The sequence below is a fragment of the Protobothrops mucrosquamatus genome, unplaced genomic scaffold (assembly GCF_001527695.2).
Source record: "Protobothrops mucrosquamatus isolate PMUCROS unplaced genomic scaffold, P.Mucros_1.0 scaffold804, whole genome shotgun sequence".
NCBI classification, from domain to species: Eukaryota; Metazoa; Chordata; class Lepidosauria; order Squamata; family Viperidae; genus Protobothrops; species Protobothrops mucrosquamatus.
Genome location: NW_015387070.1, coordinates 268802 through 283392, shown reverse-complemented (window position 1 = coordinate 283392; position 14591 = coordinate 268802). Strand labels below are relative to the sequence as shown.

General features: G+C 36.2%; 1 protein-coding gene across 1 annotated transcript in view; it reads right to left on the bottom strand.

The window, feature by feature from the left end:
* Window positions 1–14591, bottom strand: part of TTN (titin) — a gene marked incomplete in the record, with an annotated part of 304338 nt that overhangs the window by 104358 nt on the left and 185389 nt on the right. Inside the window, 16 exon segments of the mRNA XM_015818849.1 lie at window positions 2566–2708; window positions 3854–3980; window positions 4539–4678; window positions 4860–5126; window positions 8859–9125; window positions 9234–9500; window positions 9654–9780; window positions 9916–10055; window positions 10160–10423; window positions 10574–10840; window positions 10961–11224; window positions 11347–11473; window positions 11819–11958; window positions 12034–12309; window positions 12850–13125; window positions 14243–14591. Coding sequence (XP_015674335.1) covers window positions 2566–2708; window positions 3854–3980; window positions 4539–4678; window positions 4860–5126; window positions 8859–9125; window positions 9234–9500; window positions 9654–9780; window positions 9916–10055; window positions 10160–10423; window positions 10574–10840; window positions 10961–11224; window positions 11347–11473; window positions 11819–11958; window positions 12034–12309; window positions 12850–13125; window positions 14243–14591 — 3441 coding nt within the window.

Genomic DNA, 14591 nt, shown 5'->3' with positions numbered 1-14591 from the left:
ACATTGTTCTAACTGCATTTCTTCTAGAGCACAGACAGCTACATTAGTTTTGGGGATATAATTCGAGAAAAGGGGTCACAGCAGATAATAATAATAATAATAAAGTTGGAAGGGACCTTGGAGGTCATCGAGTCCAACCCCCTGCTCAGGCAGGAAACCCTACACCATTTCGGACAGATGGCTGTCCAGTCTCTTTTAAAAACTTCCAGTGTTGGAGCATTCACCGCTTCTGGAGGCAAGGAGTTCCACTGGTTAATTGTTCTAACTGTCAGGAATTGTTCTAACTGTCTCCTTAGTTCTAGGTTGCTTCTCTCTTTGGTTAGTTTCCATCCATTGCTTCTTGTCCTGCCTTCAGGCGCTTTGGAAAATAGCTTGACTCCCTCTTGTTTGTGGCAGCCCCTGAGATATTGGAACACTGCTATCATGTCCCCCCTCGTCCTTCTCTTCGTTAAACTAGACATACCCAATTCCAGCAACTGTTCCTCATATGTTTTAGCCTCCAGTCCCCTAATCATCTTTGTTGCTCTTCTCTGTACTCTTTCCAGAGTCTCAGCATCTTTTTTACATCGTGGTGACCAAAACTAGATGCAGTATTCCAAGTGTGGCCTTACCAAGGCATTGTAAAGTGGTATTAATACTTCACGTGATCTTGATTCTATCCTTCTGTTAATGCAGCCCAGCACTGTGTTGGCCTTTTTGGCAGCTGCAGCACACTGCTGGCTCATATTTAAGTGATTGTCCACTAGGACTCCGAGATCCCTCTCACAGTTACTACTATTGAGCAAGGTACCCTCTATACTATACCTGTACATTTGGTTTTTCTTGCCTAAATGTAGAACCTTACTTTTTTCACCATTGAATTTCATTTTGTTAGATAGCGCTCAAGTCTGTCACTTTATCTGTTCTCCCAAAGATAATCAGAGTCACCTCGAACTTGAATGAGAGACCATAGTTTAGGCCAAAAAATTGAAAAATAAAGTATCTCTGAAGAAAGCAAGGCAAGGCCAATGCCAATGGCAAACTACACTTGTATTTTTGACAATTGAACAGATATTCAGGATTGGTGCTCATAATCAAGCTCATTTCAAAAGAGTATCTTTTTTTCTGGAGAAAAGAAACTGGAAAGCTTGCATCCTGCCTCAGATCCTTCAACAGATGCTGTTTGCATTTTCTACAATCAGCCATTTGGGTTCTATATGGTCAAATTCAGAAGTTCAGTCACAATGAGAATAGAATTTACAGGATCCACTTTGTACCATTGTTTGTCATAAAAGTCAGATATGTGCAAAAGCATTTTTCTGCAAAAGTAATGCCTATAGCTGGATTAAATATTATATATGTTCTTCTAGTCTCTTAAACTGACATAAACAAATAATTTAGAAATAAAACACTTGCAAAGTGATATTAAGAAATAATCACATTAAATCTTTTCATTGAAAATTAAATGAATCCTTTATGATTGTTGCTGTCATGATAGTTTCTGATTTAATTCAGTTGCTGCATTATGCTATGACTTCATGGAGTTTTATTGGAATTTATAGTTTGAGTTTTGTTTTAATCTGTAGAGCACTCTGGCCGTAGCAAAAGTAATAAAAGAATAAGTGATGAAATAACTTTAAAAGATGCTTTATTGTGTTTAAAATGCTTAGGAAATAGTAAACATTGAATTATCTAGGTAGTTAATAATTTGATAGGTGTTTAGCCTACCATGTGAGAATAACTTACAGTTCTGAAAAGCCTGAAAATATTATGCTAAATTCTCAAGCTTAACTAGCCATCAAGCCTTCATTTTAACAAGCAAATTTATATTTTTCTTTGTGGGAAATATAATCTCTATATAAGCCTATTATTAATAAATACTCCAATTGCCTAAATGAATGAACTAATAAAACAAGCATGAAACAAACATTTCACTTAACAGAACTAGGTGGGCCATTTCTTATAATATAGAGACTGATGCTAAAGGTACTTTAAATAGTCCGTGAGCTAAATTCCAAGCAATTCACATCTCAGTGGTGCTAACAAACACTTAACAAAGAATTAAAAATAGAAAGCGGGAAAGCCTCAGCAAGGATCTCTGTCTAGAGTGATATCTCTGGAAGGGTGGCTGAAATGCCTGAAGTGGAATTTCCCAAACTCTTTCCTCCCTTGTAAGAAAAATGAATGCTAGGCCTGGATTCGGTGGGCATGAATAAGGAAAAAGTAATAAATAACTGCAGAATATTTATTGCCCCTCAACATCAGCGGTGAAAACATTTCACCAGATTCACCGACATCAGTCATCTCCCTGTAAACTAATGTTTTTAGAATTGTTTTTCCAATTAATAGTTTAGAATAGCCCCTTGCAAGGCAATCCAATACACATCTAGCCAGAAGAAATCCCCACTATGTTAACCGGGAATGAGGCTCAGCTAAGTGTTGCCAGACTGTAGCTTCAGCTGGGGCTTGGAAGCTCGCTATTTGGGGTGAAAAGATGAACAAGAAAGACAAGGAGGAAGGTTAGAAAGCGGGAAAACAATGGGAAGTGTCAGGAAGACAGGGTGAAGGAAAGATCATGTACCGTACCTTGTCACTGGGTTCCAATTTCTCCCCCTTCAGCAGCCATTCCACTACAATTCCCTCATAGGAGAGTTCACATTCAAAGGTTGCCGTTTCACCGGCCGTCACAGTAACGTCCTTAAGTGGTCTCACCAAGCCAATGATACGTGCTTGAAGAAAATAAGAAATCATCTTCAAATTGATCGCTTTCACTCTTTATTAGCTGCCATGGATCCTTTTCCCAAGACAGAGAGGGAATATAATCAAACTGAGCTGATTAAATTAACTACATCAAGGGAAGGGCTGATCTCTGGAGACTGTCTACTCACAGAGCTGGTGGCTTTTCAAAGAACAGATCGGTTAGAAAGTTACTTTGCATCTATGTCCTTGCCAAGCCCTACTTGCCTCTTGCTAAGATAAGGAGTGAGCTATCCAAAATAGCAACACTTTTCTATTGGCTACAGAAAGAAGTGGTTTCCAACAACGCAGCATTATCCTGTTAATCAATCATCTAGCAATTTCTACAAATTGTTGTGTTGTCTCCCCAATCTTAAAACCCTAATTCAAACTCTGAGAAGATAGCTATTATTAGCAAATAATTCATTTATATCCATTTATATTACATAGCAACTGATTGGGGAAGCCCTAATTAACCCAATTAATGGTTAGGTTGAGAGCTGATACAAAACAAAACACAAACTGAATTAGAAACATTATACTGAATTAACTAACTGAATATAGGTAGTTCTTGAATTATAACCCCAACTACGTCCAAAATTTCTGTTGCTAAGCAAGGCAGTTGTTAAATGAATTTTGCCTCATTTTGCAACCTTTCACGCCACAGTCGTTAAGGGAATCGCAGTTGTTGTTAAGTAAGTGATATGGTTGTTAAGTGGATCTGGCTTCCTCATTGACTTTGCTTGTCAGAAGGTCACAAAAGGGATCACGTGACCCCAGGATGCTGTAACATCATGAATATATGCCAGTTGCCAAGTATCTGAATTTTGATCACTTGACCATGGGGATGCGTCAATGGTTGTAAGTGTGGCCATAAATCACTTCTTTCAGTGCCACTGAAACTTTGAACAGTCACTAAATGAATGTTTGTAAGTCAAGTATAACCTGTACTGTTATAATAGTGACAAGATTCTGGACTACCTCAATATGCCAGAATATCTGAATCATAACTACAGACCCCTCCTCTCTACCCTTATCTGATTGATTCCCATTCAGGATCCATAGGATTAACAAAATACATGGGTACACTAAAAACAAATATATTTCCTTTTTGAAATAGTTTTTTAAGGGCCCTTACGTTTTACTCGAAGATGAGCACTTGATTTGACATTGGCTGCTTGGAAGTCTACACCACCAGCCTGGTTCAAACGTACATTGTAGAGTACAACGCAGTGCCTTTTGCCTTCTTCCTTAATCTCACAATCCTTCCAAAGAAAACGCGAAATTTATTACAATTTGTTTTAATATAATGGCAGTTCCCAAAATATCTTTTTAAAAAAAAAAAAAAAATTAAGGACTCGCTTGCATTCTTTTTTTAATCAACATTTGTAATTTAAAATGGCAAATGGAAATTGTTTCTCCTTGCTGAGAAACAATTTCCAGCAGGATCAAAATGATGTAGACCTACAGTGTCTTAATCCCACTATTCTGTATTCTGTAAAATGTTATATGAATTAAAAGAAAGAAATACATCAAATCTTTTCCTGTCTTCTCCTGCCCTTACAAGAGAGAGAAAGAGAAAGAGAAAGAGAGAGAGAGAGGGAGATGGAGAGAGAGAGACTTTTTAGATAGCCGTAATTCTACTAAAATGGGTTGCCCTGAATGAAGGGAACATCAAGCAGAGTTAAACCATTTTTCTGCCCATAAACTGTAGAACACAATATGTTGAATTTTATTCAATATTTAGCCAACAGTTATGTACCACACCAAGAATCGTGATTATTCATCAGTGCGATCTACTACTGGATAAAAGCATTGCTTACAGCTGACTGAGTCAAAGATTCTCCTTTCAGTTTCCAGTTTGCATGAATGTCTTCCTCGGAAATTTCAGTTTCAAAACGAGCTGTCTCTGTCTCAAATATTTCCACGCTGTATAGAGGACGCACAATAGATATATCACGGTCTGAAAGAAAAAAAAAAGACACCCAATACAGTCAGTCATCATGATAAGGGGGCTGTGTTTTACAACTGAAGGACTGAAAAGACAATTGTCGGTTGAAGTTCCATATTCCTATTTTTCAACTGCAGGATCTTCAAGGCATTTAAATAATAAATTATAATACCACAATACTAAAAGAACTTGCCTTCTATGTTGAGTTTGGCAGATGTCTGGTCAGTGCCACAGTCACAGGTATATTGACCGATATCTTTTTTCAGTGCCTTCTTCAGAATAAGCATTCTCTTTTTGCCATCAGCTTTAATAATCACATTCTTGGAGGGAGTTATTTCTTGTCCATCTTTAAACCATTTCACTGGAGCATTTGCTTTGCTAATTTCACACTGTAAGATAACCTCATCTTTTTCCACTGCAGTGTAATCTTGAAGCTTCCCAGTAAAGTAAGGATCACCCTCTGGAAAGTTGAAGTAAATATATCACCTTATAAATATTATTAATAAGTTCAAAAGCCAGAGATGCTTACCCATGGGAGTTTAAATGTTTTCCTTGCTTTATGGGTTCTTGCACCTTTAAGGGAGTTTTTTTTAAATGTTGCATGCTTTAAAGGTGTGTGTATGTGTGGGGGGTTGTTTCTTTTTCCAACATATTGATAAAAGTTTCCAAACTAGAATGAACAGCAATAACTACTTTCTAGTTATTCTGGGGGGGGGGGGATGGCTGATTTTGTTTTTTAAGAAATAAAATGCAGAAACATATATCAAGGTGTTCCAAAACTATTTTTATGTTTAGAAATCTATACTCTATATTTATGATATTTAAAGGTGGCTTAATAACAAAGATGGCACAATAGCCAAACATTCATAAAAACACAACATGTTGAAATAAATGAAGAGACTAACAAATAAAATGTCACAACAAAATAAAAAGCAGAGTTAGGCAGAAACATAAAAGCTATTTTGCTCAGTAAACGTTAGTTTCCTAGCCTCATGTCTAAAGTTTATTTTCTTATTCTTATATCTAAAAGACACTAATAAAAAGGAGAATGTAAAAAGAGACTTCTGGTCCTGCGCGGTAGTGACTAGTCGTGGGCTTGCGGACCGCTGTACCCCCGCAGCCAACTTTCGTCCTGCCTGGAGACCCTAATGGGTCCAAGTTGCCTCGGAGAGGCAGCAAAGAAAGAAGGGTGCCCCGGCGACTCTGGAATGATGGCAGTCGTTCCGTTCGTCTTGGGGAAAGCCTTCTAACCCGACAGGAGAAAGGCTGTATTTCATCAATTAGCCCAAGTTACTTGCAACCGGAGTCCAAAACAACTAACCAGCACTACAGTAAACAGTGTGCTTGAAACTGGGTGAGGAATCTGATTTTCCCTTTTCTATTCTATACTTAATTTCCTGGAAAAGATCCCCAAGAAGCAAAATATCTCTGAAAGTGAAGGAGGGGGACTTCTGCCCCATCCTTATACTAATGGAAGCGGCGAATTAAAATTTCTATGGAGGATCAAAATATATGGTAGTGAAATAAATTTATAAACTTGAAAGCTAAAATTTAATTTTGGACAAGTTTACGATTGTTGAATGGTTAAGACTGTCATTTTAAAGACCATTGTTCATATTGAAAACTAAATAGATGCTGACACCTAGTGGTGGATGAAGATTATGACAACTATGATTTCCATAGAGAACTTGCCCAAACCTGGGAAAAGTTAATCTATGTTTGTGACCTTCAAAGCTTTAATAATAAAGAACAGCTGTGACAAAAAAAGACAACAATCTGGGCTGCAGACAAAGAGAGAATTATAAACTTTAGAAAACAAAATCTTTTTTGAACTCTTTGGATTACAAATATCTATTTAACCGGGACTCTAAAGCTATTTGCAGATAAGAAGGAAAACTCCAACTTTTGGCCATCATGGATCAGAGACATGAAGACAGAACATACCAAGAAAACATAAATATCTCTCAGGAGGAGATGTATAGTATACTGCAATTAATTCAAATAACACTGAGTTCAAATCACAAAGAAATTCAAAATAACTTTGAAAATACAAATCAATCTATCTCTAACTTAACTTTACAACAACAAAAAACTTCTAGGAAACAACAACAGAGAAGGAGGAGACAAAACAAATAAGTGGACATAAAATTGAAAATAGAGACTCAAAGATGAAACTTAACAAAGCAAGAAAACATGATTTAATCCTAGTGGGAATTTTTTTTACAAGAAATGGAAACAAACAACTCATTCCTTAAGACTACAAAATAAATCTGAGGACAAAAAAACAGATTGGATAAAATGGAATGTAGAGATATTGAAAACATCAGAGAGAAAGGAAGTGATAAGAGAAACAAAGAAGGAGAAAGAGAAAAACATTTTCAAGAAACATGGAAAGGCAAAAGCCTCACATAAAGACACTTTATTCAATTTACTTCTTATACCTACAGCAACAGTCATGAATATATGGGAAAACTTTTTGATTCAGCAAAACACATTGATCAAGAAAGATACTGGTCAAAGGAAAAAGATCAAAGTGAATATTAAGAAAATAGATGATGGGATCTACCAGAGAGAATATTTAAAAAAGAAACATTTGTTTGAATACGGTTAAAGAAATAGAAAAGATTCTGAAGACATATGTCATTCTAAGAGGGATGAATTCCTTAAATAATACTGCATGCTTCCCCCCCTTTTTTATTTTATTTCTTGATATAAGTAATATAATACTGCTAAAATGGCCTAGATGAAATGTTTTAGATAATTAAATGTGTCTGAATTTAGGGAAATTATAATGTATAAAAAAGAAAAAATGTTTTGAATAAGAGTTAAAGGATTGGATGACTAGGCACATTAAATGGAATATTTAAAGATTAAATATATTTTTAATCATGGTTAAAAAGAATAAGAAATTTTTGGAATGAATATATATTAACTTAGGAGGAATATATATTTTAAGTAGTATTTTAATTTTTATGTTTCTTTACTCTTGCTCTCTTTTCCTTTTGTTTACTGTTTTTACCTATTCTTTAAGAAATGTAAAAGTGTTGAGATGGTTTATATGGGAAAAATGGATTTAAATCTTTAAATGTAATTAACTGTTGAGAAAATCTTAACCAGCAAGAATACTTTGAACTTTATGGGAGAAACAAATCTAAATAAGGATTGTAACAGGATATAAGATGAGACAATCAGAATGATTAGATAGAAAAGAAATATTATATTGATGTGATCCTTATTTCTAGGAATATTGGGGAAAAATCATATATGTAACTGTTATTTATCAAAATAATAAAAATTGTATTATTTCAAGGTTTGCAAAGAAGACATTTTGGGGAAAAGGGGAAATCAACTAAATGTACTATGGGGATTATGGATTATAGAAACTAATTGTTAATGATTTTTCTTTACAAATGTAAACCCAGCAAACACACTGTTTACCAACTATTAAGTGATTTATGTTTTAAAAAAATCAATAAAATATATGGGGAAAAAAGGAGAATGTAAAAAAAAAAAAAAATGACCTCAGCAAGTAAGAACACCGGGAGCTACCTCATCCAAACAAGTTCCTCAATATGCTGCACAAGGAGCAAGGCACTCTTTAGTATTTAAACAGGAATGGTTTCTGAGATTTGGTGTATTGTATACAGAGTTGAAAAGAAAGCTTGTCTATGGAGTTTACATGTCACTTCTATTCTTCTAACAAAGACATGGCAATAAAGACACTGAACCGTTAGACAGACTATGTCCTGTAGGTTTGGTTAGCTAATGAAGTTGTCCTATAAAATGTCACGACACTTTACAAATTAGAGACAAATAGCAGTCACGAATTTGAATACATCTGCAAAGTAAAATAACAAAGAAATAAAATATAAAAAACAAGCAACCCCCAGAGCCAAATAACAGAGTGCAACAATTAGGGGTACTAAATCTATAAAAACTTTCTGAAAGAGGAAACACTTTGACGACAAAAAGACAATAGAGAGGGAAAGACATAGACAACTCTCTTGAAAGGGAACTCCCCACCCAAATGTAGCCTCTTCAAAGTCTGGAGCAAGACTTTCTGAGAAGAACTGAAGTGCTTCATGCAAATTGGCAGTCTGCATAAGGCTAAGCTTACATATATATATACATATATTTGGAAGAAATTGTGTCTAAAAAGATCCATTAGGCAAACCAGTCAGGTCACACATACCAAGAACTGTAAGTTTAGCTTCACTTGATTTGTCCATAGCTTCCACTCTGATCTGAGATGTGTCATCAATAGTTAGATCTTTAAATGTGAGCGTATGAAATTTGCCATCATCTTTCATCGAAACAACCTTGGATGTATGGAGTCGTTGGTCATTTTTATACCAGATGACAGGAATGTTGTCATGGGAAAGCTCAACAGTGAATTCTGCACTTTCACGCTCCTTGGCTGTTACATCTTTGAGTGGGGTAATGAATTTAAGACGAATGCCTAAACCATAAAAGTATCTCATTAAGTTAGATTCCAAATGCATAAAGCTATTCAGACATTAAAAAAACCAAACAAACAGAAACTGCAGAACCGTTGTGAGAAACAAACCTTCAATGATCAGTTTAGCACTTGTTCGTTTGTCTTCGGCCTCAAACATGTATTTTGCTTCATCTTCAAAAGCTACGCTCTTAATGACAAGAGCGTGCCTCGTGCCTTCGGACTTGATTTCAAACTTCACATCTTCTGGGATTTCCTGGGTTCCTTTCAACCATCGGAAAGTCTTTGGTTCCCTAGAGACCTCGCATTCAAATTTAGCTTCATCCTTTTCAAAGACTTTGACATCGCTGAGAGGAGTTATAAAGAGGAGAGGCCGCTCTGAAATTAAATCAGGTAATGAAGAGTGTTAGGAATACTTTTTTTAAAATCGGTTATGCAGGTTATGGATTTAACGAACAGCAATAACATTGATGAAGAGTGATAAGAAAGATTTGCAAGGTGGGCTTAAAGTCGATGCCTTGTGGAGCCTACCTTTCACTTTTAGATTGGCAGCACTTTTAGCATTAGCAGCCTGGAAAGACACCTCTCCGGTCATATCCAATTTGCAGTTGTGAAGAATGAGGATGTGTTTCTTGCCATCTTGAATCATTTCACAATCCTGATTGTTATTGGGGGGGGAAGAAAAAAAAACGTTGTCCTGATACCTAATCCTCTTTAATTTTTTTAAAAGAATTCTTTTTATCTATAAATATTACACTATTGTTTGTTCTCGCTGCTGTTGAAAAAGACTTACAGGTGAAGCTGTTAAAGTTTCTCCCTTTAACTTCCAAATTGCAGGAACATCAGGCTCAGATATTTCAATCTCAAATCGTGCTGTTTCGCCAATGAATACCTCCACACCATATAAAGGACGCTCTATGTTTATCATTCGAGCTGCAATATATATACAGATGCAAAGTATCTTAGAATTCCCTGCTTGTATCAGTAAATGTAAAAGATTCAAAAGAGGACCTACATGTAGGAGGACAATCACTTACGCTCAACCTTGAGTTCACAATTTGTCTTGTCAGTTCCACAATTACACTCGTAATTTCCTTTATCAGCATCTGACACCTTCTTAATTTTCAGTATGCGACGTTTGCCGTCCGTCTTTATGGAGATTCTCTTGGAAGCTACCAATTCCTCACCATCTTTGTACCACTTCACTGGCACATCTTTACTAAGTTCACATTCCAAAATGACATCGTCTTTCTCAATGGCAGTATAGTCTTGCAATTTCACCGTGAAATATGGATCAGCCTCTACAAGATACGGATTGAGTATGAAGCAGTCATTTGTTTGAAGAGTTTAGTTGTTAACAGTGAATACATAAAATAATAAACAGTTAAATACATAAAGATTAAAATACACAGAGGTTGTACCTGACAACACAAGACAACATATAATATTACCTAAGACTTTTAGGTGTGCTTGAGTGTGCAAGTTCTTTACTACAGCTTTGATTTCAGAGATATCATCCAGTGTCACTTCACTTATTTCCAGTTTGTGATTCTTCCCTTCTGCAGAGATATGAACTGTTCTACTGTTATGAAGTTTTTTGTCATTTTTATACCAGGTTACAGGCATCTTTTCATGAGAAAGTTCAAAATCAAAGTAAGCGGTCTCTCCTTCCTTCACTGTCTGATCTTTGAGGGGAGTGATGAATTTCAGCCTAATACCTGAAAAGGAGTAAATGATAATGAAAATAAATGTTATACGGCCATAATCCAACAGTAGCTTTAAATGACTGATCCTTCTCTTAAGGTTTACTCCTGAATTTTTCAAAGCAATAAACTTGCCTTCTACAAACAGTCTTGCTGTGGTCTTCTTCCCTTCAACTTCAGCAGTGTACTCTCCTTCATCATCAAACTGAGAATCATTGATAACCAGAATGTGCTTCTTTCCATCTACAATTATGTCAAATTTGTCACCAATTTTGATGATGTCAGTGCCTTTGGACCATATGACATTGGCTTCTCTGGTTAGCACACATTCAAACCTTGCCTGCCGTTTCTCTGGCACGGTCACATCTTTCAAAGGCACAGCAAAGTCCAGCTCAATTTCTGTGAATAAAAAAAAAATATATCCATCAATATACAATGCAAGATTGATTTATTTATTAAATTTATTTGCACACCCATCTCACCACAAGGGGACTCTTACCAATACTCAACAAAAACCTTACCTTTTACTGTTAGGATGGCTGTGGTAAGGGCATTCAAAGCCTGATAGAGAACTTCTCCAGCCTGATCTACTTTGACTTTATGTAAAGTTAAGAAGCGTTTTCCTCCTTCAGCTTTGATCTCACAAGTCTGAAAGAATTTAAATATTTATGGATAAGGATACTGATTGGTTGTTGTTGTTTTTTAAAAAAATACTCTTATAATATCCTTGTGATAACAAAACCCATTACAGTGTGTGTATTTCATTCATTCATTCATTCATTCATTCATTCATTCATTCATTCATTCATTCATCATTTTCTATACATAGATCTACCTTTCATGTCTTGAGCTATCAATAGTTACTATAAACTGTAAATCTCAGCACATACATTTCTTGCTGTTATCATACTATGCAGAGCAATAACTGCAGACCATCAACTACATAATTGTAATTTGTAATAAATTAATGAATTCTTAAGTATGTCTCCTTACAGGGGATGGTCGGAGGATTTCTCCTTTCAGCTTCCATTCCCCGGGGATGTCTTCTTCAGAAATCTCTGTATCGAAATTGGCTGTTTCTTTCTCATAAATGGTAACATCTTCAAGGGGTTTTAGCAGTTCAACGTCACGATCTGTAACACAAATGCAAACTAGTACAACCTCTTCACGGTCTTGGGAGCTTCAATNATGAACAGTGATACACTTACCACCTAAGGTCAGTTTTGCTGGATATCTGCGGCCTTCAACTTCAACTGAATATTCCCCGACATCGTCTGGAGAGCAGTTCTTAATTTTGAGGAAGATATGAGAGCCATCTTTTACAATTTCAGTTTTGTCATTGGGTTCAAGAGGAATTTCTTCTTCGCCTTTGTACCACCTAATATTTGGCGTATCTTTAACCACGTCACAAGAAAACGTAGCGGTGCCTTTTGGTTTCACATGCTGGTCTCGGATGGGCTTCACTAGCCAGTCCTTTATCATTTCTGCACAAGAGTACACATAATAAATATGTTTCTCTCTCTTAGCATTTATTGGTATTTTAAAAATTATTTCAATTTTCTCTCCTAGGTAACTGTTCACTAAACACAAAGCTTAATGATAGTAATCTTTCTTTTGCTTTTCAGCTTTGCTTAAGCATTTTGAAATATTTTCTTTTCTCCTGTCTAGTTGCCTAGCTTTTTCAGTCTTCCCCCCCCCTTCTTTTATTATATAACTGGGTATTCTGCAAGGTAATTATTTAATATCAGATTTATTTGTTTTTGTACGGTAAACCTATCTATCAGAGATCTGTGCCCCTGAAGGCTGATTGTGCCCACTTCTAATTCTAGGGCTTGTCCAGAGAATCCTATTCCTTGTTGACCTCAGTGCAATTTCTCACACTTAAGAGGGAAAAGAATCTCAGGCCTGATATCACTGTTTGGAAAAACAAGCTATGCTTCTTTATATCCTCCTCCTTATTCAACATTTCTCTTTAAAAAAAAAAAGAATCCAATGTTTATTATTAATAAGTAAACTCAACTTACCAACAACTTTAACAGTTGTTTTACAACTGAGATCACTATCTGCCACAGTTACAGTGTACTCTCCACTATCGTTATCGTCAGCATCCATGATGGTAACGGCCCGCTGGAGGCCAATGATACCTAGAGCAAATTTCCCAGATTTGTCTGAGACAATTTTCCCATCCTTTCTCCATACTACATCTCTCTCTTTGTTCAGTTCACAGCTCAAATAAAAGGGCTGCCCTTTGATGACGGTAATTTCCTCCTCCAGGGGTTTCACAAAGCGCACTGGTAGTTCTAGTGAAGAGGAAAAAACAGGTTGTTATTTGCATATATTCTTACTTGCATAATGTATAAAGTAGGCATTTAATCAGATGTGTTTGTGTTCGGAACTCCTTATATGGTTTTGAGTACGCATCTGTGGAGATCACATTAATTTCAATGGAGATATTTTATTCACAGTATAAAGGTATATTGTCAAGTCCAAATATGTATCAACATCAAAAAATGTAAAAGGAATAGCTGGATTGGGCCATATATGCACAGTGAAGTTAAACCTGAAGATACAGAACTGACGTACTCATATTCCCTTCTTTCCTATGGAACCTTTCCTGTTACAAATAATCCTCAACTTATGACCACAATTGGGCACAAAATTTCTGTTGCCATGCAAAACCATTTTTAAGTGAGTTTTGTCCCATTTTATGACCTTTCTTGTCACAGTCATTAAGTGAATCACTGCAATGGTTAAGTTAGTTGTTAAATAAATCTGGCTTTCCCATTTGCTTTGCTTTGCTTGTCAGAAGGTTATGAAAAGTGATCACATGACCAGGGACACTGCAAATGTCATAAGTACATGACAGTTGCCTAGCTCTCTGAATTTTGATCATGTGACCGTGGGGATGCTGCAATGGTTGTAAGTGTGAAAAAGGGTTATAAGTCACTTTTTTCAGTGCTGTTGTAACTTGGAACATTCACTAAATGAATGGTTGTAAGTTAAGGACTACCAGTATTTGAATTATTAATTATTATTTAACAGGAATAGAAGCAGAAACAACATGCTACTTTATGGATTCAATAAAATGCTTCATATGTTACCTCACAGTAAGATTTGCATATGTTTTCAGAGACCCACTTATCACACATGCAAGGTTTCTCTTGCTTTGCTTTCATGTTAGGGAATGCCTGCAGTTCAAAGCTGTGTTTATTCCCTACCTTACCACTTTCATAAAAATATTTAAGCCACCACTTTTAAACTTAGTTTTAAATGTTAATGATCATAATATTGGTGGTTTTAATTCTCATTGTATGTTAATTTCCATTTCTGCACTTTATCTGATATTGCCAGCTGTCTTGAACATTCAACAAATGAAAAGGCAGGACATAAAGGGTATAAGATGGCACAAAGAACTACCTTCAACAACGAGTTTAGCTATTGATGTCTTTTCTTTGTTTCCCAACTTTAGGACACAGGTGTACTCCCCGGCATCTGAAAGCTGAACGTCAATAATATGGAGCTTGCGGTCTTTGCCATCAGACAAGAATCTGTGCTTGGGGCTTTCCCGGATGTTGCTGCCATCCTTCATCCAAGAAGTGATAGCAGTAGATGGAGAGATGAGGCATTCAAAGATGGCCGAAGAGCCAATGGACTCTGCTTCTGTCAGCACGATATCTTTAATCTCTGTCACAAACTTGAGTGGAACAGCCTTCAGTTGGTATGTGAACGGAGGCTCTTCAGGTGGCTTGTCTCCGCCACTTCCTGG